Below are 26,815 nucleotides of genomic sequence, written 5' to 3'. Positions count from 1 at the left end.
GGTAAAGTACTTTGCCAATCGTCTCATCGCCACCTACCTATATGCCAAGTTTGAAATCAATACCTTCTATGGTTACAAGTTATACCCTGGACATGAAATATGATGACAGAAGCATGCACCATCACAAACGGGTGCATATAAAAGATTGTTTTAGTGATGGAAGGCCCTGCAATCTCAGGTGTGGGCAGCCACCTTGGTGTAATGACTCACCCTTTAGAAGCCAGCTTTAAACAAGTCAAAACAGACAAGCAGATCCAAAAGGTTTAATGCCTAAGTCTACAAAACACCCGAAGAAACAACCAACACAAAAGATAAATGAAAAATATTTTATGAGAGAATAGAACATGAATGGTGACTTTATTTACAGTGAATTGTGTAGTAAAATCAGTTGTTATCCTGTATTAAAACATGTCAAGTGGTCTTGTAAAGTATTAATATCAGGTATAGTACTTAAAATGCTTCTTCAAAAATCATTGCCCTCTGGAAATACAAATAAACAATACCAATAAATCAATTTTTAACTCGTATCTTGACACATAGCACCGCTTTAACATAAAATGTGTTTTATTAAGAAATAAAATCAACAAAATTTATAAACAAGAAATTTCAAATCACCTATCTTTAAAAGCATACTTACAACACATCAAGTTGGCAATCTTTAGGCTCTACAAAATTACATTATGTTCAAAAGACCGTTTGCTCGAATTTCGCATCAAAATTGTTAAATTTTATCAAATTTTTTTTACATATAATGGAAATTACTGAATTCCTATCAAGCACTTTTTACTGCTAAAAACATTCTCAAAGAGATTTAAACATATTGCCAGATATTGCTATTGTCGCTAGTACAATGCCTCAGCATTGGCATTTCTGGGCTTCAGTATCTTCTCAAAGTTCTTCATTATCAAATCATGTAGACTAGCCTGAAAATATAAAAAGGTATTTTATGATTTTTATATTCTGCTTTCCTCATTGGTATTCTTATAAACAAACCCACATGCTATATTAAATATAGAGTTTTTTCACATTGAAATCATATCTATATTCTGGCATGTACTGGGAGAGATGAAGGACAACTTTAGGAAGGGTGACATAATTTTTGACAACATTTTTTGCATTTCTGGTATGTTGCAGATGTTTAAGTCGGAACGGGTTGACAGTCTGTAAACTTTCTTCTTATGAACAATCTAGCATAATTTTAGTTATAATATTAGATACTAGTTCTTTTCTCACTTTGGTCATTAAACTTTAGCCTGCTGGCATATGATTCTGCTTTTGCAAACAGTGCAGATCAAGATCAGCCTGCACACCCCTTTGAATAATAAATGGAACTGCCCAAATTGAAAACTGGACCAGTCCATTGTAGAAATTTAGCAGGTTAAAGGGTTAAATGAAATTCTTACTGAATGATAATATTGGTGAACATGCAAGTCTATGGACCAGACCAGGGTGATATTAAACTACCTCAGGTCCATATACTTATCATCAGGCAATAACTGTTTTATAATTCTTTTACAGATATGTGTTTGTGTTCTGTTTTTATTGGGTTTAACATCACACTAACACTATCATAGGTCATATGGCCACTTTTTAGTTCTAAATGGACATGCTAGATTCTTACTTTTCAACATTACACTAAGCAAGTAATATTAAAACCTTTTTCACAACATTTTTATTTCACTGTATTTTACTTGTTATATTTTTTGCTTTATGCTTGAGTGTATGAAGTAGAAGTATATATTTCAAGGTTAAAGAGATCCATTAAATACAGCCTGCAATACTAAGTTCATTAACGTTTCATTGTTTTTACCCAGATAAGCTTAATGCATTAATTTCACAAAAGTTTTGTCTTGAGACAAAACAAATCTTGAATCAACCTGCATAACACCATGAGATAATTCTGACATGACAAACACATGGAAAAGGTACATTTATTAATAGTGTCAGCCATGAGAAATTCTCCTCTTTAAAAACACTATTATATCCAAAGCACTGTGTCTTAAGATTTACAGGTAACTGATCCAAACAGGGACAGCACATCAGTAGTAGTATTTGTAAACAAGAGCTTTTTGAGAAACACATATGCCTATCATGATGGCCAGTCAGAGATAACTGGGTAATTAATTTTACATTATGACCTTTGACCTTTGACCTAATTACTCCAAAACAGTAAATGCATCTTCTGACCTGAGACAAACATTCAATAATAATGAATAGATTTATGTGGACACCATGTTCCCTAGTTATTGACTAGAACCATTTTCAGGCTGAAGATCACTGTGACCTTGACCTTTGAAATAGTGGCTGGTGTCATCAACTGACTACAAGCAATTACTCTTCAGTTTCATGCCCATGCAGGCTGATCTTGGTCTGCACTGGTTGCAAAGGCCGAATGACTTGCAGCCAGCAAGCTAAAGGTTATCATGGGATACACCTATTATATTTCTCACAAGGAGTTTAGCTTTATTTTATAGCTTACCCTTAAACTATCAAACTGAACAGATTAGTATTTAGCCATGATTTTCAATAACCAACAGACGTCTCTATCACTTTTACATTTTAACATTATTTGCTAACAAACAGTCTAAACCTCAAGAGAGTTAACAGTTGTGTCTTTCCTGAGACATTATTCAAAAATACAATTACTTCAAATGCTGGTACCACTTGAAACAACACACACTTCTCTGTCTCCAGGATACAATAGAAACACTTTACAGCACTGAAGTGTATAATAAACAAAACAGATGTGTCCTTTAAACATAACTCTTGGACCCTCGATCGCTCACTTGAGTAATAAGAGCTACATGTTTCAAATGTCAAACTGATGCTAAAATATTAAGTAGGTCAGTACGCCACATTCATGGTCACTGAAAGTCAGTTTCAAGATCGTTGTGCAAAACTGTACAAGTCATCCAAATTTCAAGGCTATATCTTAAAAACAAGAAAGTAGGTCAGATGGTCAAATGCATGGTCACTGATAGTCAGTTTTAAGATCAGAGTGCAAAACTGTACATGTCATACAAATTTCAAGGCTGTATCATAAAAAACAAGAAAGAAGGTCAGTAGGTCACATTCATGGTCACTGAAAGTCAGTTTTAAAATTGTAGTGCAAAACTGTATAAGTCATCCAAATTTCAAGGCTGTATCTTAAAAAACAAGAAAGTAGGTCAGTAGGTCAAGGTCACAGTCAGGTGACCCCTTTTCACTCGGGGTCATCATAAAACAGTCTAGTAAATATGATCTGATAATTTTTGAATTTTTTTCCCCAATATAACTCATATAACAAGTGACCCCCAGGGCGGGGCCTCTTTTCACCCCAGGGGCATAATTCAAACAATCTTGTTAGAGATCAACTAGGCAATGATACAAACAAAATATCAAAGGCCTCGGCCTTGAACTTTCAGACAATAAGATTTAAACAAGAGGACAATGATGGTCCTGAATCGCTCACCTGTCCCCACATCGTGGTTTTTTTCTATTATTTGACACAGTGACCTAGTTTTTCAACTCATGTGACCCAGTTTTGAATCTGACCTAGATATCATCAAGATAAAAATTCTGACCAATTTTCATGAAGATCCATTGAAAAATATGGCCTCTAGAGAGGTCACAAGGTTTTTTATTATTTGACCTACTGACCTAGTTATTGACAACACGTGACCCAGTTTCGAACCTGACCTAGATATCATCAAGGTGAACATTCTGACTAATTTTCATGAAGATCCATTCAAAAGTATGGCCTCTAGAGAGGTCACAAGGTTTTTCTATTTTTAGACCTACTGACCTAGTTTTTGACCACAGTTGACCCAGTTTCGAACTTGACCTAGATATCATCAAAATGAACATTCAGACCAACTTTCATCCAGATCCCGTGAAAAATATGGCCTCTAGAGAGGTCACAAGGTTTTTGTATTATTTGACCTACTGACCTAGTTATTGATGGCACGTGACCCAGTTTTAAACTTGACCTAGATATCATCAAAGTGAACATTCTGACCAATTTTCATGAAGATCCATTCAATAGTATGGCTTCTAGAGAGGTCACAAGGTTTTTCTATTTTTGGACCTACTGACTTAGTTTTTGACCGCAGTTGACCCAGTTTCGAACTTGACCTAGATATCATCAAGATGAACATTCAGACCAACTTTCATCCAGATCCCATGAAAAATATGGCCTCTAGAGAGATCACAAGGTTTTTTTATTATTTGACCTACTGACCTAGTTTTTGATGGCATATAACCCAGTTTCGAACTTGACCTAGATATCATCAAGGTAAACATTCTGACCAACTTTCATGAAGTTCCACTGAAAAATATGGCCTCTATAGAGGTCACAAGGTTTTTCTATTTTTAGACCTACTGACCTAGTTTTGGACCTCACATGACCCAGTTTCGAACTTGACCTAGATATCATCAAGCTGAATATTCTGACCAACTTTCATAAAGATCCCTTGAAAAATGTGACCTCTAGAGTGGTCACAAGCAAAAGTTTACGCATGGACAGACGGATGATCACAAAAGCTTACCTTATCACAAAGTGACATGTGAGCTAAAAACATTTCCTACATAAGTCTATGCAAAACTTGGGACCCCCAGGGCAGGGCCTCTTTTCACCCCAGGGGCATAATTTGAACAATCTTGGTAGTAGACCACTAGGCAATGCAACATACCAAATATCAAAAGCCTAGGCCTTGCAGTTTCAGACAAGAAGATTTTTAAAGTTTTTCCTATATAAGTTTATGTAAAACTAGGGACCCCTGGGGCAGGGACTCGTTTCACCCCAGGGTAATAATTTGAACAATCTTGGTAGAGGACCAAAAGGCAATGCCACATACAAAATATCAAAGGCCTAGGTCTTGTGGTTGCATACAAGAAGATTTTTAAAGTTTTTTTCCTATACAAGTCTGTATAAACCATGTGACCCCCAGGGCGGGGCCATATTTGAACCTAGGGGGATATTTTGAACAGTCTTGGTAGAAGACCTCTAGATGATGCTACATACCAAATATCAAAGCCCTAGGCCCTGTGGTTTTGGACAAGAAGATTTTCAAATTTTTCCCTATATAAGTCTATGTAAACCATGTGACCCCAAGGGCGGGGCCATAATTGACAATAGGGGATAATTTGAACAAACTCGGTAGAGGACCACTAGATGATGCTACATACCAGATACAAAAGCCCTAGGACCTGTGGTTTTAGACAAGAAGATTTTTCAAGCTTTTCCTTTCAGTTGCCATGGCAACCAGAGTTTTGCATGGATTTCAATTCTTTGGGCACTTTTGAAAGGGGGCCACCCAAGGATCATTCCTGTGAAGTTTGGTGTAAATCTGCCAAGTGGTTTTGAAGAAGATGACTTTCAGAAGTTGTTGACACACGATGCACGACGGACACCGAGCAGTCACAAAAGCTCACCTTGAGCCTTTGGCGCAGATGAGCTAACAAGAGGGTCATGATGACCCTGGATCGCTCACCTGAGTAATATGAGCTACATGTTTCAAATGTCAAACTGATGATTTTTAGAAATTTTTTGGAAGATTTTCTGATGTACAATCAAGTAACCCCTGGGGTGAGGCCAATTTTTACCCCGGGGGTCATGATATGAACAAAGTTTGTAGAAGTCTACTAGGCAATGCCACATATCAAATATCTAAGATCTAGGCCTTCTGGTTTATTTTTAGCAAATTTATGAAGATTTCCCCATGTACAATCAAGTAACCCCTGGGGCTGGGTCAATTTGACCCTGGGGCGGTCAATATTTGAACAAATTTTGTAGAGGTCCACTAGGCAATGCTACATGTCAAATATCTAAGCTCTAGGACTTCTGGTTTATTTTTAGAAAATTTTGAAGATTTTTCTACGTACAATCAATTAACCCCATGGAGTGGGGTCAATTTGTCCCCGGGGGTCATGATTTGAACAAATTTTGTAGAAGTCTACTAGGCAATGCTTTATGTCAAATATCTAAGATCTAAGCCTTCTGGTTTATTTTTAGAAAATTTTTGAAGATTTTTCTATGTAAAATCAATTGACCCCTGGGGCGGGGTCAATTTTGACCCCGGGGGTCATGATTTGAACAAATTTTGTAGAGGTCCACTAGGCAATGCTACATGTTAAATATCTAAGCTCTAGGCCTTCTGGTTTATTTTTAGAAAAATTTTGAAGATTTTCCTATGTAAAATCAAGTGACCCCTGGAACGGGGTCAATATTGACCCCAGGGGTCATGATTTGAACAAATTTTGTAAAGGTCCACTTGGCAATGCTACATGTCAAATATCTAAGCTCTAGGCCTTCTGGTTTATTTTTTTAAAAAAATTGAAGATTTTCCTATAAAAATCTATGTAAAATCAAGTGACCCCTGGGGCGGGGTCAATTTTGATCCAGGGGTCATGATTTGAATAATTTTAGTAGAGGTCTACTAGGCAATGCTACATGTCAAATATCTAAGCTCTAGGGCTTCTGGTTTTTGAGAAGAAGATTTTTTAAGATTTTCCTATGTAAAATCATATGACCCCTCGGGCGGGGTCAATTTTGACCCCGGGTCATGATTTGAACAAATTTGGTAGAGGTCCACTAGGCAATGCTTCACACCAAATATCTAAGCTCTAGGGCTTCTCAAGCCTTCTGGTTTTTGAGAAGAAGTTTTTCCTTTCGGTTGCCATGGCAACCAGAGTTCTGCATGGAATTCAATTCTTTGAATAATTTTTGTAGAGCTTCACCCAAGGAAAATTCCTGTGAAGTTTGGATGAAACTGGCTTAGCGGTTGATGAGGAGATGTCGTTTAAAGTAAAAGTTTAAGGACGGACAACGGACGGTGAGTGATCACTATAGCTCACCCTGAGCCTTTGGCTCATGTGAGCTAAAAAGTCCATCTTCCATTTAAGCTTTTATAATAGTGTACAAGAATGATTAGCACTGAAGAATTTACTCAGCAACTGCATAATTCCACACTAGAATGACTAACACTGAAGTTTCTACAAGTGTATCAGGAAATCTTCCCCGTATGGTAAATTTCCCAGAGGGGGTGGGCAGATTTCCTTGGAAATATCCCCCCATCCTGAAAATATTGCCCTGGGGGGATTTCCTTGTAAATCTGTAATTCTGCAAAAGAGAGTAAGAAAGTCTCACTTACATAGTGATTGCGTAATTCTGCACTTGTGAGTCTGAGGCTGAAATATTCCTTCTCATCCAACTCTCTCACAGATTGTCTGTAATCATCCTGTAATATAACAATACAAAACCTTTCTACTCTCTACCTCTCTATCTAAACATGAAACCAAACTAAATGAGCTGTGCAATGAGAAAACCAACATAGTGGGTTTGCAACCAGCATGGATCCAGACCAGCCTGCGCTACCGCGCAGTCTGGCCAGGTTCCATGCTGTTCGCTTTCAAAGCATATTGCAGTTAGAGAAACCGTTAGCGAACAGCATGGATCCTGACCAGACTGCGCGGATGTGCAGGCTGGTCTGGATCCATGCTGGTCGCAAACCCATTAAGTTGGTTTTCTCATGGCGCGGCTCAAATGATGGTTTTTCATTATGATGTAACTCTCTATATAATATTTAGATATAGGTAAGAAAAACTTAACCAAGATTTTAAGTTAAAAGGGGCCATAATTCAGCCAAAATCCTTGATAAAGTTATGTACATGGTGATGGTACACAAGTGTTGAAAGTTTCAAAGCTTTATCTCAAAAGCCTTTGTCAAAATGTGGACTGGTACGAAAAACTCAACCATGGTGTGATGTCAATGCCGATGCCGTGGTGAGTAGGATAGCTCTACTTACTGCCGTGTTGAGTAGGATAGCTCTACTTATATTTCGAATAGTCGAGCTAAAAATTATTACTGATGGGGGAAAAACTGAACTGGAACTTACTAAGTGTGGGTATTTTGCAACTTTTGAAACAAGTTTGCCGCGTGAGATAAAGTATCGTGAAATCTGGTCGAGGTATGTGGCTGCTTCACTCTCCACCTGTCGTGCTTCACCTAACGTCTCTTCCTACAATACAAAACTTACATGTAAGATGAAAAATATCAATTACTGAAGAGTAAAACATACCCTAATATTGAGGTAAACAGGACTAGCAACAGATCAAAATGACCTTGATTTTTTACCTAAGGCACGCCTAAAATGATATGGGTCATCCACTGACCACAGGCAATCATCCTATGAAGTTTGAAAACAGTAAATGAGCCATGCCATGAGAAAACCAACATAGTATCCATAGCATCCACGCAGTCTGGTCAGGATCCATGCTGTTCGCTTTCAAAGTCTATTGCTATTAGAGAAACTGTTAGCAAACAGCATGGATCCTGACCAGACTGCACGGATGCGCAGGCTGGTCTGGATCCATGCTGGTCACAAACCTACTATGTTGGTTTTCCGATGGCATGGCTCAAACCGAAGTGTTCTTAGTTATTGGCATAAAACTATTTTCAGTCTCTGAGGCCACTGTGATGTTTGATCTACAGGGGATTCTTTTCCTTCATAAACTAACTCCGAAAACAGTCATTCTCCTGCCCAAAATTATGGGTTTTTTTTTCTCAATTTTGACAAAAAAAAAAATCCCTTAAAAATACTTCTTTTTTCAAATTTCAGCCAATAATGCTAACCTAAACAGTAGAAACACAAGGCAGTATGTTAAATCCAGTCAATACTGAACCATTTTTTTTCTGAAGTGTAACATTTCTATAAAAAAATACCACTTCCATTATGGAGCAAATTTACCCCTTCAAAAGGTACTGACCCCTTTCATCTAAAACTGCCATTTCCCCCAACATTCTTAATTCCTAATTAACAGCACATTTCCCCCATTTCACTGGACAGGTACCATCCTCAAAATCTGAAAAAAATCCCCAGATATACTGAACCTTGAAAAGAATAAAGGTTACATTGCAAGAACTTCTGCAACAAAGGATATTTTCTCTAGATAGTTCCCGATTTTTGCAATATTTCTCTCCATTGAAAATACTGGCTGCAATTTTGAGTGTCAAAAGTCTAGATATCTAAATGACAGTTAAAAAAAAAACAGCAACAAACAATATGAAAGGTGTAAGGACACTTGTGAAAATCACCGACAGGTGTAAAGATTACATATGTAGCAACAATCAAAGTACAGATTTTTATCAGCAGCATTGAGAGAAATTTTTGTGTAATCTGTAGCAGATTTTGACAGAAATGACCCTCAAAATGGTGACCAGCCTGAGGGCAGATTACCTGTGCTATGCAAAAAGTATCTATAAATTTGCTATCCTGATCTTACCTGTATAGACACACCAAAATTGTTTCCATCTTCTATTTTTGGGATTAAAAATGATATCCACATCTTTATCTGAAATATCAAGAAACTAACTTCACTTAGCGATTAAGATGTAAGTACAGTTGAACTTCTGAATACCGGACCTTCAAAAAACCGGAAACTTCCGAAAATTGGTGGATTTTTCTTCTATTTTTATATAAACCGTAAAGTCTGACCACCAGAAGATATTTTCGAAAACTTTGACTTATTTCAATATAATTTTACTTCCAAAAACTGCAAGGCACAAGCAAGTAGATATCTGTTCGAATGCAAACCTGTGCCTCCTGGAAAATTTCATCTGTGATTCCATCGTTTAGCAATTAGTGGTGATTTTGACATGCATAATGATGTCAAAAATTGATATGTTTGTTGATAAGCAATAACAAGCCTTAGTACTACATAACAAACTTTAATCTGCGAGCATGCCGATATAGTTTTCACAGTTGACTACTAAAAGACGTAACTACTCATCACTATAATTTCATACATGTAGGTGTGTTGTTTTGATGTCAATTGATGATTATCTTTACTTGGTTGTTATTTGCTATTCATGAAAGAAACACTATTTTTGCAAGCGGCAAAATGTCGTCAGCGTTGAACTCTGAAGTTTTATATATATAAAACCAAACAACCCTAGAAAGTAATATTTAAACATGTTAAAATTGAATTAACTTACATCTTGATCTATGGTAAATTCCATACTAATACAACGATGAATAAATACACAATGGATGACGTGACATTTCTTCTGGATCAGCCCTCGTAAATACTATTTAGGTACACATGTAACAAATACACAGTTATCACCTATACATGTATAGAAACAATGACAGCTCTACCATCTATTCACTTTGACAGATTTCTAAAATTTGGCAACAGAATTTTTCAAACTGACAGTCAAAATATTTACGCTATAAAACGACAGTTTTAGCAAATATAGTTGCAAAGGTCTTTCAGGAACTCTATCCTTTCTCACAACAGTACTATACTTACAGTATTTGAATGATCTATAAGGTCCCGTATGTATGGTTTAAGCTGTTCAGAGATCTCACACAATTTTTTGTTTATAGGACATGGTCCATTTGGTAGTGCTAAAACTTCTGTTCCTACAAAATGAGATATCATCAGTTTTCACAACAAATACAGCTCTTATTTATATACTTCTAAAACTATCAAGCTAAACAGTAATGTAGGAGGAATCTAGATAATATTACCATGCTGAAAGTGAAATTCATTCAACTGATGGATTAAACTAAACAGTTCTTTTCTTAAAGTGGAATTATACGAATTTTTCAAGTAAAAATCCAGCTGAAATAGATGTCTGTGTAAAAAGGGTGGAGGAAATACAGCTTTTAACCCAATATACCAAACTCTTCCTGTTACCAGTACGAAAGAATTACTTTCCAAATTATGTCTTTTTTATTTTGACTGGAGCAGTCTTAAGAAAAGTCAAACTGCACGCAAGAGTTGCTTCCCTTCAACTTCAGAAATCTCTACCTATAGGTAAGGGAGATATTTGTGTAGAAGATTGAAGAAAAGAACTATTATTTTATTAGTCCAATTTCTTTATTTCTAAAGAATCAACTTCAAATACTTATGCAGCATTGTTGTTAATTTAACTTATTTAAATGCATAGCAACCGAGAATTGCTTTTATAAAACATTCACCAAAACACACTATGTGCAGTATGTGTGTGTGTTCGGGTTTAACGTCTTTCTCAACAATTTTTCAGTCATATGAACGACGGTGTCTACTTGTAGCAGTGAGCACAATGCTGGACTTTATAGTGCTGCCTCACTGGAATATCACACCGTAGACACATGACATGATACCCCACCCAGTCACATTATACTGACACCGGGCTGACCAGTCCTAGTACTATCCTCTAAATGCTGAGCGCCAAGCGAGGAAGCTACTAGTATAATTTTTTACGTCTTTGGTATGACGCGGCCAGGGATCGAACCCACGACCTCCCACACTCGAAGCGGACACTCTACCACTAGGCTACTGAGGCGGTGTTCTATGTGCAGTAAGATGTGCATAATGTCACTTTAAATGTGTAGTTTTTTGCATAATGGTGTAATTCTTTGCATAAATGTGGAGTTCTTTGTTTAAATGAGTAGTTTTTTGTTTAAATCTGTAGTTCATTGCATAAATATGTAGTTCTTTGTATTAATGTGTAGTTTTTTGTTTAAACGTGTAGTTCATTGCATAAATATGTATTTTTTTTTTTGCATACACGGGTAGTTCTTTTGCACAAATCAAGGGTTCAATGCAATAAGGACGTATTATATGTAGATACGCCCTTATTGCGTTGAACCCTCGAAATGTGTAGTTCTTTGCAGAAATGTATAGTTCTTAGCATATATGTATAATTCTTTGTATAGATGTGTAATTCAGACATTTTTTATTTATTAATTTAACTTCTTATATAATGTCTACATAGTGTTTTGTGTGGAGGCAAAATATTACAGAATTACTGTATGACCCTGCCACTCACCATTACTGTCAAGTTGCATGTGATTCAAAGTTGTTTATCTCAACCACAAAGTTAATGATACGCTGATATGGGTTTTATGGCACACCAACTCAGTACAAATTATACTGCACCAAACAAGACTGAAATTTTTTGTATCACATCTCATTTACATTGAAATGAAAATATGACGTACATGTATTAAATCGAAACTTTTATATCTGCTGGAATCACCAAGACACTCCAAAACCAAGTGTTCAAACCCTATTAATCGCCTCTTATGATTATGCAAGGGTAAGACAGCAATTCAAATTAAATTCATACGCAAGTTATCCCACATGAATCCCCATGGGATACAAAGTTAATGAGGACCCAAGCTGAAGCACTCAAAGAGAGCAAAGGTCTACTGATCTCGGGGTCGTGAGTTCGATCATCGGGCAGAGGTATGTTCTCTGTGACGATTTGATAGAAGACATTGTGTCTGAAATCATTCGTCCTCCACCTCTGATTCATGTGAGGAAGTTGGCAGTTACTAGCGGAGAACAGGTTTGTACTGGTACAGAATCCAGAAACACTGGTTAGGTTAACTGCCCACCATTACATAACTGAAATACTGTTGAAAGACGGCATAAAACCAAAAACAAACAAACAAAGACAAATCAATTTTTCAACCCACCTTGAACTGTGTGTTCATGTTTTCTTTTCTTTGTAGCTGGCTGAAATGAGAATAAAAGCAAAATGATTGAATCAACATATAATATCTTGTGATTTGTAAAGAAACAGATCTATGTCAGATCTGTACTTTCTTTACCCAGTTAATTTAAGGAAACAGAATTGTCATTATATTGAAAAAAAAATCTTGTAATAAAAACCATTATCTGATACTAACGAAGTTGGAAAAATATTATATACGACAATACGTCATATCAAAAACTTTTTCACATTAATTTACCATTGCGTACAGAATATTTTGTTGAAACACTTATAATTTTTGCATCAGAACTTTAAATAAAGTTTTGAATGTATACAAATACTTTTATTCATTTGCAGTAAATAAACTTGATAATCTACATAGACCAGGCTAAAAGGTAGACCAGCCTTTCTATGAAAATTGACATTAATTCATTGCACTGGACTGCTCGACACATAAAACATTCATGTTGTCATAATTTATTATTTTGTTGGGTTTAACGTTGCATCAAAATATGTACAGGTCGTATGGCCACTTCCTAGCTTTGATGGTGGAGGAAGACCCCAGTTGCCCCCCATTGCATTATTTCATCACAAGCGGGCACCTGTGTAGAACCAGTGATGTCATTAAACTTAATTGAAAGTTTTTTATTGATATATCTGATGATGGACCAGTCATTAATTAGCATAAGTCTACAAACATATACTAGCTTTTCTGCAGATTTCGAATTACAGACTGACCATTACTACACAGGATCAAGTATTAACTTCCGAAGTGAAAAATTCAAACTTTGACTTTAAAATACATCATTTACAGTACGTCTAAATTTAAGAAATAATATATCTCATTTAGTGATCTGTTGTTGAATAAAATCATTGTTTGGCGTTAAGATGCAAAAGAATCATATCATGAGGGCGCAGCCCAAGCGATATGATAATATGCATTTGAACAACAATGATTTTATGCAAGAGCAAATCACTATATGAGATATACCGGTATTATTTCGATTCTAACACGTTATCAAGGATTATTTTGTACATCTTTTACGTCATCCACCAAATATTTGCATGTTTTTAATTGGTTTCTTTTCCAGCACGCCGCTATGCCGTTTGACATAAGTGTGCATAATTAGTGTATAAACTAGAAAATGCTTTTGTAAAAAAGCGCATGTCTCCCCCAATGCAAAGTCCTATAGGCAAGAAGTCAATAGGGGTCAGGAGCGAAAGTCAAAGAGACACTGATGGTTGGCTGCAATAGGGATCATCTACTTGGCATGTCCAGTCATCCCGCTAAATTTCAACACTCTTGGCCTAGTGGTTCTCAAGTCACTGTTCAGGCTCCTGTGACCTTGACCTTTGATCAAGTGACCTCAAAATAAATAGGGGTCATCTACTCTCATGTCCAATCATCCTATTAAGTTTCAAGATAGTAGGTCAAGTGGTTCTCAAGTTATTTCCAAAAAAGGATTTTACATAAACAGGCCACTGTGACCTTGACCTTTCATAGACTGACCCCAAAATCAATAGGGGTCATCTACTCTGCATGTTCAATCATCCTATGAAGTTTCAACATTCTGGGTCAAGTGGTTCTCAAGTTATTGATCGGAACTGGTTATCAATGTTCAGGCCTCTGTGACCTTGACCTTTGATGGAGTGACCCCAAAAACAATAGGGGTCATTTACTCTGCATGAACAATCATCCTATGAAGTTTCAACATTCTGGGTCGAGAGGTTCTCAAATTATTGACTGGAAATGGTTTTCCATGTTCAGGCCCCTGTGGCCTTGACCTTTAACAGAGTGACCCTAAAATCGTTAGGGGTCATCTACTCTGCATGACCAATCATCCTATGAAGTTTCAACATTCTGGGTCAAGTGGTTCACAAGTTACTGACCGGAAATGGTTTTCAATGTTCAGGCCCCTGTGACCTTGACCTTTAATAGAGTGACCCCAAAATCAATAGGGGTCATCTACTTTGCATGTACAATCATCCTATCAAGTTTCAACATTCTGGGTCAAGTGGTTCTCTAGTTATTGATCGGAAATGGTTTTCCATGTCCAGGCCCCTGTGACCTTGACCTTTGATGGAGTGACCCCAAAATCAATAGGGGTCATCTACTCTTCATGATCAATCATCCTATTTAGTTTCAACATTCTGGGTCAAGTGGTTCTCTAGTTATTGATCGGAAATGGTTTTCAATGTTCAGGCCCCTGTGACCTTGACCTTTGACGAAGTGACCCCAAAATCAATAGGGGTCATCTACTCTTCATGACCAATCATCCTATGAAGTTTCAACATTCTGGGTCAAGTGGTTCTCTAGTTATTGATCGGAATTGTTTTTCAATGTTCAGGCCCCTGTGACCTTGACCTTTGACTGAGTGACCCCAAAATCAATAGGACTCATCTACTCTTCATGGCCAATCATCCTATGAAGTTTCAACATTCTGGGTCAAGTGGTTCTCTAGTTATTGATCGGAAATGGTTTTCAATGTTCAGGCCCCTGTGACCTTGACCTTTGACGAAGTGACCCCAAAAACAATAGAGGTCATCTACTCCAGCAGCCCTACAAACCTATGAAGTTTGAAGGTTCTAGGTCAAATGGTTCTCCAGTTATTGCTCGGAAATGAAGTGTGACGTACGGAAGGACGGACAGGGCAAAAACAATATGTCTCCTGGGGGAGACCTAATAAGAGATCATATATCCAATACAGTGAATAAAATCACTGTTTGGAGTTCTCATAACAAACCTCATCAGTTCCATTGTCTAGATGTACAGGGGCCGGTACAGGGATGTTCAAATCACTGTGAATCTCAGATAACTTTGACAGGCACAAACTCTGTAAACACAATAAAACAATATGGGATTCTTTTTTCTTTCTATAGCAGGGTCCCTTTCAAAGGAAGACACCTTCCTCTCATAATTTTCTTTTTGAAATCATCCTATAATATTACAACAGTATCATTATTAGGTAGGCGCCTTCCCCTCCTGAAATTTCTTTCAAATCATGCAGTTTTCCTATATTATACCATAATCATTTTTACAAAGGTGCCTTCCCCTCATGGAATTTCTTTCAAATCATGCGGTTTTCCTATAATATTATACCAGTATCATTCTTAGAAAGGTGCCTTCCCCTCATGAAATTTCTTTCAAATCATGCAGTTTTCCTATATTATACCATAATCATTCTTACAAAGGTGCCTTCCCCTCATGTAATTTCTTTCAAATCATGCAGTTTTCCTATAATATTATACCAGTATCATTCTTAGAGAGGTGCCTTCCTCTCATGAAATTTCTTTCAAATCATGCAGTTTTCCTATATTATACCATAATCATTCTTAGAAAGGTGCCTTCCCCTCCTGAAATTTCTTTCAAATCATGCAGTTTTCCTATAATATTATACCATAATCATTATCAGAAAGGCGCCTTCCCCTCATGAAATTTCTTTCAAATCATGCAGTTTTCCTATAATATTATACCATAATCATTATTAGAAAGGTGCCTTCCCCTCATGAAATTTCTTTCAAATCATGCAGTTTTCCTATAATATTATACCAGTATCATTCTTAGAAAGGTGCCTTCCCCTCATGAAATTTCTTTCAAATCATGCAGTTTTCCTATAAATATTATACGAGTATCATTCTTAGAAAGGTACCTTCCCCTCATGAAATTTCTTCAAATCATGCAGTTTTCCTATAATATTATACCAGTATCATTATTAGAAAGGTGCCTTCCCCTCATGAAATTTCTTTCAAATCATGCAGTTTTCCTATAATATTATACCAGTATCATTCTTAGAAAGGCGCCTTCCCCTCATGAAATTTCTTTCAAATCATGCAGTTTTCCTATAATATTATACCAGTATCATTCTTAGAAAGGCACCTTCCCCTCATGAAATTTCTTTCAAATCATGCAGTTATTCTGTAATTATAATATCATTACAGTATCATTCTTCATATATAATTATTACTTAGTCTAATATAGGTCTTAAAAAGATCACTATAAACTCAACATATGCTTGATAATGCCAAATATTTTCACACTGCACCTATTTAATATTAAGGTCATCAGATAATTTTGTAATAATTATCTTGACACATGTACTTTTCTCTAACACACAATTTGATTGATAATGTCAAAGTAGACTTCAAAATGTTAAATGGAAGAGAAACTCAAAAGCTATTTATATCAGGTTCCCTTATACCAACCTACAAGACAGCATTTCCCTTCACATGAAGTTTTACTACCCCACAATGGCCATAATATGAGCCGTGCCATGGGAAAACCAACATAGTGGCTTTGCGACCAGCATGGATCCAGACCAGCCTGCACATCCGCGCAGTCTGGTCAGGATCCATGCTGTTCGCTAATGGTTTCTCTAATAATAATAGTCTTTGAAAGCGAACAGCATGGATCCTGACCAGACTGCGCGGATGCGCAGGCTGGTCTGGATCCATGCTGGTCGTAAAGCCAATATATTGGTTTTCCCATGGCACGGCTCATATGTGTAAGAAATTGTTTGGTTTGGTTTTAACGCTCCTTTTTCAACACTATTTCAGTTATTTAATAGCAGACAGTTAAACCTAACCAGTGTTCTGGATTCTGTACCAGCACAATCCTGTTCTCCGCAAGTAACTTCCTCACATGAATCAGATGGGGAGGACGAATGATTTCAGACATAATGTCTTTTTTTTTTAAATCGTCACGGTGAATGTGTGCCTCACCCGAGGATCAAACTCATGATCCTATGATCCACAGATCTGCGCTCTCCCTATTGAGCTAAGAGGGTGGGCACCATATGTTTAAGAATATATATCTAAGAGTTATTGGTGTGAAGGTCAGTCTAAAATTATTTTCAGCATTTGTTATACACCTCTTTTGAACTTTGATTCTTTTTATGTAGATTAACACTTTTACTATAATTGAACTTCAAAGAGCAACAAATTAAAATTTTATAAAATTGTCTAGTATTCAAAACCTGGAAAGAAATAAAGAACAAGAGCTGTCTGATGACAGCGCGCTCGACTATTCGAAGAACTGATTGAAGAATGGGGTCAAAATATTTCCAAGGATATTCAGACAAAAGAAATAAATAGATTAGACAAACAATGTTCCTGTATTACTTTGATTTCGATAAGTCTTGCACTAAATGGCAATATATGAGCCAATTTCAAAGTCCAACAAGAGCACCGCCTTGCGGGTGCTGACACTCATCTGATTTTTTTTTTATAATAGAAATATTGTCCTACCCATGATTTTCTAAGTCTAAAAAGGGCCATCACTCTTGCAAAAAGCAGGATAGAGTTATGTTTCTTGATGTACAGTGTCCACTTATGATGGTGAAAAACTGTTGCAAGTTTTAAAGCAATAGCTTTGATAGTTTATGAGAAAAGTTGACTTAAACATAATATTCAACCAAGAAAATGATTTTTCTAAGTCTAAAAGGGGCAATAATTATTGCAAAAAGCAGGATGGAGTTATGTTGCTTGCTGTACAGGGTCAGCTTATGATGGTGAACAAGAGTTGCAAGTTTTAAAGCAATAGCTTTGATAGTTTAAGAGAAAAAGTTGACCTAAACATAAAACTTAACCAAGAAATCTGATATTTTCTAAGTCCAAAAGGGGCCATAAATCTTGCAAAAAGCAGGATGGAGTTATGTTTCTTGCTGTACAGGGTCAGCTTATGATGGTGAACAAGTGTTGCAAGTTTTAAAGGAATAGCTTTGATAGTTTAGGATAAAAGCTGACCTAAACATAAAACTTAACCAAGAAAACTGATTTTCTAAGTCCAAAAGGGGCAATAATTCTTGCAAAAAGCAAGATGGAGTTATGTTTCTTGATGTACAGGGTCTGCTTATGATGGTGAACAAGTATTCCAAGTTTCAAAGCAAAAGCTTTGATAGTTTAGGAGAAAAGTTGACCTAAACATAAAACTTAACCAAGAAATCTGATATTTTCTAAGTACAAAAGGGGCCATAAATCTTTCAAAAAGCAAGATGGAGTTATGCTTCTTGCTATACAGTGTCAGCTTATGATGGTGAACAAGTATTCCAAGTTTCAAAGCAATAGCTTTGATAGTTTAGGAGAAAAGCTGACCTAAACATAAAACTTAACCAGGCAACGCCGACGCAGACGCTGACGCCGACAACCGCTCAAGTGATGACAATAACTCATCATTTTTTTTCAAAAAATCAGATGAGCTAAAAAGGGCCATAATTCAGCCAAAACATTTATGTACTCCTGCCTACACATGGAAATTATAATGATAAACAAGTGTTCAAAGTTTAAAAGCCATATGTCAAATAGTTTTGACAAAGCATGGACTTGTATGAAAACAGAACCAATTTCAAAATCCAAAAAGGGCCATAATTCAGCCAAAATACATGACAGAGTTATGTTCTCTTTCCTACAGATAGAGACTATTATACTAAACAAGTGATAAAAGTTTAAAAGCCATATGTCAAACACTACAAAAAATATGAACTGGTACGAAAAACTTAACCAAGATTTCTAAGTCAAAAGGGGCCATAATTCAGCCAAAATCTTTAATGGAGTTATGTACTCTTGCCTATAACTGGACATGGTGATGGTAAACAGGTGTTGAAAGTTTCAAAGCTTTATCTCAAAAGACTTTGTCAAAATATAAACTGGTACGAAATATTAACCCAGATTTCTAAGTCAAAAGGGGCCATAATTCAGCCAAAAACCTTGATGGAGTTATGTGCTCTTGCCTATAACTGGACATGGTGATGGTAAACAAGTGTTGAAAGTTTCAAAGCTTTATCTCAAAAGACTTTGTCTAAATATGAACTGGTACGAAAAACTTAACCAAGATTTCTAAGTCGAAAGGGGCCATAATTCAGCCAGAATCCCTGATGGAGTTACGTACTCTTGCCTATAACTGGCCATGGTGATGGTAAACAAGTGTTGAAAGTTTCAAAGCTTTATCTTAAAAGACTTTGTCCAATATGAACTGGTACAAAAAACTTAACCATGATTTCTAAGTCAAAAGGGGCCATAATTCAGCCAAAATCCTTGATGGAGTTATGTGCTCTTGCCTATAACTGGCCATGATAATGGTAAACAAGTGTTGAAAGTTTCAAAGCTTTATCTCAAAAGACTTTGTCAAAATGTGGACTGGTACGAAAAACTTAACCAAGGTGTGACGCCGACGCCGTGGTGAGTAGGATAGCTCTACTTATTCTTCGAATAGTCGAGCTAAAAAATGATATAAAATGTGACATGATGGCATAAAAAGTGAGTCCGATTCAGCATGTTCCCCTTGTCATCAGTCAGGCCTATGAGGTTGATATAGGTTAGCCGGTAGTCTGGTGGTCTAGTGGTAACACGCTTGACTGTCAATCCAGAGGTCCGGGGTTCCAATCCAGGTCCAGGCACTGGAAATTTCTGAGATGCTCTTGAGTGTCTCCCACCTAACTAAGAGGAATGTACTGGTTCTACCCAGGAAAGACGGCTTTGCGTGTATCGGTGCTATACATCGGGCACGTTAAAGAACCAGACTGTATTCACAAAGAGCTAGGCTAAGTTAGCTTGACAGACCTGTATCTAAAAAGGATTTCTCTCTATCTGTTCTGGGGGCTTTATCTCACTCTGTCCCTCTGGTCAGATCGCTCTGTGTCTGTACTAATTGAGGATGAATTTCACGCCCCGTATGGCTGCATTTGCGTTATGTAAAGCACCTTTGAATGTGTTTATCATGGAAAGGGTGCTATATAAATCTGGTATAATAACAATAATAATATCATCAGCGGGAGATATATTCAACTAATCACAGCACTAATATAAACAAATATTCCACATACCTTGTGTATTTCTTCTAGCTCAATGATTTTCTGTGGAAATACTGTTTTAACTAAATGTTCTCCCTGAAATAGCATTAAAACACATAAGACTGAAAGCAGTTACTTGATATGTTATCAAATTATTTCAATCCAACTTATCACAAAGAGGATATTTTGTTTGTTTCAGTATAAGATTGAAATATCTTTCAGAAGTGAAAAGCAAATACAATATTTTCACAAGTGGCACAGCCACATGTGAAAATGAAAGATAAGATAAAATTTTGATCTTATATGTAAAACAAACAAATTTTCTTTTTAATTCATGTATTGACTATATTTACCCATTTTACATTTTCTTACCAGTGAGCAATATCCCTGAATTTCATTTCACTCTAATATTTCGATAATTCACTGAAAAACGTAATAAAATGGAATACCAATTTGATTTGTGTCAACATTTTGTTGTTATCAAGGCTTTTTCCCTATATAAATCTAGTTCTGGTAAAATTAAGCAGTCTCAAAGCAAAAAAGTATGATTTTTCCCCCAATTCTGAACTTCCTAAGTTTAGGAGTTTTGCTATAAATGTTCAACTTTACAATAGTTTTGCTACTTTATGTTTATTTTGGTTATGCGTAAACATGATACAGCTGAACAGCTATCAAATTGTCATCCAAAATGTTTTAAATATTTAAATACAAACAGCAACATCTTTATACACATTATTGTAACTTTCAATATTTCCGCTATTAAGACAATCTTTGGAACAGTTTCCAAATTTCACCAGTGTTGGTGGCATTCCCAAAATGATGAAAGGAAGGCCTGGTTATTCAGCCTAATAGCTTCATCACAAATTAATTAACTTTTACCCTAATAAATTTCTAAATTGGACTGGCCCATCATTTGATTTGGGCAGTACCACTTATTGTTCAAAGGGGTGTTTACTGAAAATTCACTGACTGAATAGCGAAAAGTGAAGGCAGATCATGGTCTGCACTGGTCGCAAAGGCAGAATCACTTGCCGACAGCAGGCTAAAGTTTAATTTTTCAAACAAAAGACCGAAACGGCTTGATTCATTAAAAAAAAAATCATTCTATTTAATACCCAATGTGCTGTCGCCTCATCTGCAGACTTCCATTGATTTTTTTTAATTAAACCAAATTGTCAGAAAATCTAGAATATAATTATAATACTCACCTCTGACTTGAATGTGTCTTTGAAGTCTTGAACCTGAAAAATCGTGAACACAAATTTTACCGAAATACGAATAAAATGACACTTAACTATAAACATCAAAGGAAAAACTGCTACAACAACAACAAAAAAGCAAAACATTCAAAGAAACCGTAAGATTGAATATATATATATATCCAAGTTCACCTTTTTGTTGCTGTAATTCTGAAAATGCCCAAAATGACGTTGACGATTCCAGTACATATTTATCCTTCAATTGTGTTATTACATGTATAATTTTATAACATGACAGATTGTACAGCCTATGATGTAACTGACTGCATTCTACTCATCATTCAATTACCATCAATTACATACAGACAGTAAAACAACTCATGCATGCAAAACACATCACAATTAACATAAAACAAAAACAATTAATGAACAATTCATGTCAAAAAAGTTATTGAAATTTGTTTACATTTCAGCTGCCAGGCTTTGACAATAATAATTCAGTGTTGAATTTTTATAGATAAACATGAGCTGTCCGCAGACAACAGAGCTTGCCTTCGAAGATGGAAAGTTAAAACAAGAGCATATTTCTTTGTTTTTGTTGGGTTGAGAGTCACACTCACATGATATAGGTCATACTGCGACTTTTCAAGCTTTTGATGATGGAGAGACCCTAGGTACACCTTTTTACATGGTTGAAGGCAAATGTGGCAAATGTGGCACCTGAGTAGAAGTAATGACCTTCCATAAGCCAGCTGGATGGTTTTGTCATATGATGAATTTTATGCCCTATTAAAGTGAGAGGGGAGGTGGGTAATCTGTGAGGCCAGGTGGGTGGTCTGGAGATTGATGGGGGGTGTAATGTGGGGTGTCGGGTGGGGAGTAATGTGGATTGTTGTACTTTAATAATAAAAGGTTTTTTGTGGGGTGCATTGTGTGTGTGTGTGTTTGTGAGAGAGGGGGTGGGGGGATAAGCATATGAGGTACAAATTTGACCTTTGAGCTCCTTTTATGACTTTGACCTACAGGCCTGGTTTATGTGCTCTGCACATGGCTTTACCACCTACCTACATGGCAAGTTAAAAGTCAATATATTAAATGTTTTTTGCGGTATACTCCGCACACAAAATAAGATAGACAGACACACGTCTGTTTTTCCAAAGCAGGTGAAGTGATAAGCATTAATAAATCTATAATTGTATATGAAACATAACACCAACAAATAAACTAAACTATACCACAATGTCATCATCTATATGTTCATCATGGGTCTTTCTCTACAAGAAATAAACATACATACTCATAAAAGTGGGGCAGTGTAATTTTACAGCAAAAATCAGAATGTACCATGATGAACATCCTTAAGACTTCATTATTCTTACCAAATTTTGGCAATGCAATTTTTTGTTAGATATCAATAAATTGTATCCCTGTAACATGTTAGTTAATAAAAATATTTCGCTCAGATCTGACAAATTAGAAACACTAGTAAGACTAAAATCCATATAACACAATGTAAATCCTTATCCATTAGTACATGACTGTATATTTTACACTAACTTATTTAGCTCGATTGTGATGAAAGTTTCAAGCTTACTAGAACCACTCTCAAATCTGCTTCCTTGAAAAAGAAGTACCGGTGTCATATGTGAAGATGTGGTTGTGACCCCAGTAGAGCTCAAACCCACAATCCCCCTGAGTTGAGCGGATGTCACATTTATCGCAAGACCACAGTATTAAATATATATAATATTTTTTTAGTAAGAAGGTTAGTTAATTCTGGCTACCATAATTTAACTGACACTTTTTTATTTTCTGATGGCTGCATCTATTTAGTTTTGGCTAAACCCCATTTGTTTACCTTACTGGTGTCCATTGCACAAAGTCTTGTGATAAACTGTTGATGTCAAGCAAAGTTCATAGCACATTGTAATTTTTCAATGTGAAGATTAACATCCTCCATTATATTATAAATTGAATTTAACTATAAATGTCAGCATTTTCAACAAAAGTTTGTGGTAGAAAGTATAGATTCAAAAAAAATTCTGTAACCGCACATTAAATTTTGCTCTATATGTCAACAGAGCCTTGTTACAAAATGTAGCATGACAACCGCAATGGTAGGCTAAATAATTCAGACAGCAATAACCATTCAAAACGTCTGTGTTTTAAGTGGTCTTCAAATTGTGTTCTTCGATCAATTTTATGTCAGCTTAGAAGGAAAATGGATTAAAAATATGAGTCCTTAGCATCTGAATTGATAAAATGATAGAGAAGGGCTCGACATGTCCAATTGTCCAAGACAAATAAAATCTGAGTCCAGACAAGTAATGTTTGAAAGGTGGTTGACCGATGGGACAAATTATTTCTAAAATGGTCATTATCAGTTTTCGTATCTATAGGACTAAATGAGCAAAATCAACTTCATTAAAAAACTAATTATTTGTGAAGCATACATTTTGTAAACAACCCAACTTCTGTCCTAGACACTGCAAACTGGCAAGCACAATTGCTTCTTGGCAATTATCTCCCTTTGCAACTGCAGTAATCAATTTTATGACATCAGATTGCATAAAGGGCTATAAAAAATAAACAGCTCCACAAGTTGAAAGGCATATAGAGCAAATCATGCCATCATCTCATGGGAACTGAACAAGATCTTGTTTTACCAGTGTATGAAACAGAAAGCAGAAAGATAACAATTTGTGTCATGAAAAACTTTCTATCAGATCGTTTGTTTATCATGTTTATAATGTTTTAAAATCGTGTTTTTTAATGTTGATAGTATTTTCCACACAGGGAAGAAATGAATTTATGATTGGAAGTCTGAGAAATCAACAGTAACTGTTGTCGTTTGAATATTGGACACGATTCGGCCGTAGCGCCACTGTAATACTTTAATAAGCGTCTTTTGAAGTCAGCAAATGCTTCAATAAGATATCATAAGTTAGCGCGGTGACACAAGTCTATGCGAGATTATCTCCTGTTGCGATTCTGTGTATTTTATACTTCTTTGGTTTACATCAGCAAGATGTCAGCAGGGCTTCCATTAGGATTCAATTTCATGGAGTCAGGACTGCCTAACATTAGGATTTTGGAGTCCCTCTTAAATTTTCTTGGAGTCCTACGTAGTATCACTTTGTAAAATGACCTTCAATATCATCATCATCATCATCATTACTATCATCATATCTAATTGGTTCAGAACAATGTGTAAAGTAACAGAATTTAGAGAAAAGAACCACTAGAATGATTAGAAAATATTTTATTTTACAAAAAAAAAAATATTTTATTGTTTCATTATACGTATAGCAACAGTCAGCATTTTTATTAAAATCAACAAACTTCCTGTTGTTCAGCTACATAATGAAAATCCAAGTACATTTTACTTGGAGTAGAATTATGTCAAATTATGTCATTCACCTGGCAATACCCAACCAGTTAACTTTCATCTCACATCAAAGAAAATCAATAAAGGAAAATTTTGCCCACGTTTAGCTGCCATGTTGTGTTTGTTTCAGGCTATTCATCAAAATGTGTCAGAGATATCAGGTCTTAATAGAAGACAAATTGAATGTTTTGTTGTTGTTGTTTTTTTTTTCTCTAAAAAATACTGTGAAAGTAGGATTTATCATTTACAAAAATTTACAAAAAGTAAGTAGCAAATTTATTACCAATCGGAAAAAAAAACGTTTTAATTTAAACTGGATGTGAAATGTCATTTGCTAGAGGAATATAGTTACTTGCTGAGGTTTTTTCAACTTTTTTTGTGCTGAAATTATTGATAAATTTTCCACAGTTAGTTACTTTGTCTTCCAACTTCGGAGCTTCTTTCATCAACTTAATCCGAGCCAAATGCATGTAATGTTTTATTGTCGGCAATTAGCGCATTCTAAACATGTCAACTGATCTGGATTTATAACGGCTTACATTTACAGACGGTCTCTATCAAACACGATGCTTTCACACTAGTCTCACACTTCAAACAATGCGGGCAGTTTTTTCGAGGCTGTCAATCAAGAGTTAAACCACTTTGATTAGTTACGGGGCGGAGCTAATCATGTCATTCGAGTGAAGTTACGTCATGGTGTATTGATTTTGTCGTCCTTCGAAAATATCGGAAGTCCTTTGTACGCCTCTGACATTGTGTATTGGCGTACGGATCATAATTTTTGGCGTATTTTACGCCGGGATGCCGCTTAATGGAAGCCCTGATGTCAGACTCATTTTGATATGGTTTTCAAGCTCTAGCACAATGCGAGAAAAATCAAGGGTAAAGCAAAAACGAAAGCAACGATTACTGCATATCTTACAGATGTGTTCAAAGAGGTTGAAGGACAATTTAATTGCTGGTCACGACAAGTATTTTCAAAGAGTACTTGTCCAACTAGACAGGTGAAAATAATAGAAGTTCATGATGAGCTCTGTGTGTTGGCAGACTTCTGATTAGATTCCAAGTTAGGTTTCAATACAAGGTTCATTTAAGCACAGCTATTTGTAATAGTATATTTTAGCATCTAACACTGAACAGATCAGAATATGGTCGGTCCACAGGGGTCCTGAACGAGTGGTTTGAGTTTAATGACTTATTTTTGAGTCCTAGTTATGTAAACACCCATACTAATATAACTACTCCCTAGACAAGGGTTTTAACCCCTCAGAGGCTATGTTTTCAACTACTTCCTTTATATGGCCAGGAAAAAAATATTATCAGCTATTTTCCCATTCAAACATTGCCTTTGACAGTTATTCAAATGAATCAACTTTTAAAATTACCTCAACACATTTTCATATATTTATGTTTTTCGACAATCCGACATTGAATCGAACAGTACACAAAGCGAATCCTAAGTCTGACAACATCGCATAACAATGAATCATGCTGTAAGCAGTCAGTAAAATCGACATTCTGGACCTTTCGCAGACAAAGCAACCATTCATTGCAATATGAATATTAACTAAAAACTACAAACTCACCGCCAAAGTTCTATTTGCACAGTGACAATATCGACCACAGAACAATAATGGAATACGCCTCCTCTGTATGGGATCCATATACACAGACTAACATCAACAAGGTCGAACAGGTGCAAAGAAGAGCAGCACGATATGTTACAGGGGATTATAGACGTACCAGCAGTGTTACAGCCATGCTTAAATGTTTATCCTGGCCAAGTCTCAAAGAACATCGCAAGACCAGTAAAATAATTATACTCTATAAAGTATCCCCACACAACCTATTTTCAACCACAACATGTTTTCGACCACCTAGGACTTTGTATGATAAAAATCTTTACAAGCCAAATTTATCAGTTGTGATTGTTTCACTGTTTACAGCAGAGACAGAACATGTTAGGAACCTATTCTC

General features: G+C 36.1%; 1 protein-coding gene across 5 annotated transcripts in view; it reads right to left on the bottom strand.

The window, feature by feature from the left end:
• Window positions 1-312: 312 nt before the first annotated feature.
• LOC123531471 (proteasome activator complex subunit 3-like) overlaps window positions 313-26,815 on the bottom strand; it is a 32,745-nt gene continuing 6,242 nt past the window's right edge. Inside the window, exons 2-11 of one of the 5 annotated variants that reach the window (XM_045312470.2) lie at window positions 22,686-22,724; window positions 21,460-21,492; window positions 20,285-20,347; window positions 15,212-15,301; window positions 12,451-12,490; window positions 10,292-10,404; window positions 9,263-9,331; window positions 7,876-7,998; window positions 7,131-7,217; window positions 313-923 (exon numbers count right to left, since the gene is read on the bottom strand). In XM_045312470.2, the coding sequence (XP_045168405.1) occupies window positions 843-923; window positions 7,131-7,217; window positions 7,876-7,998; window positions 9,263-9,331; window positions 10,292-10,404; window positions 12,451-12,490; window positions 15,212-15,301; window positions 20,285-20,347; window positions 21,460-21,492; window positions 22,686-22,724 (738 nt within the window). In that variant the 3' untranslated portion in view covers window positions 313-842. Of the gene's footprint in view, window positions 924-7,130; window positions 7,218-7,875; window positions 7,999-9,262; window positions 9,332-10,291; window positions 10,405-12,450; window positions 12,491-15,211; window positions 15,302-20,284; window positions 20,348-21,459; window positions 21,493-21,642; window positions 21,715-22,685; window positions 22,725-26,815 lie in introns of those variants that run through there. The other 4 variants (XM_053517815.1, XM_045312472.2, XM_045312471.2 and 1 more) reach the window with 4 other exon arrangements.

Source organism: Mercenaria mercenaria, chromosome 11, assembly GCF_021730395.1.
Source record: "Mercenaria mercenaria strain notata chromosome 11, MADL_Memer_1, whole genome shotgun sequence".
Lineage (NCBI taxonomy): Eukaryota > Metazoa > Mollusca > Bivalvia > Venerida > Veneridae > Mercenaria > Mercenaria mercenaria.
This window is presented reverse-complemented; position numbering and strand designations above follow the sequence as displayed.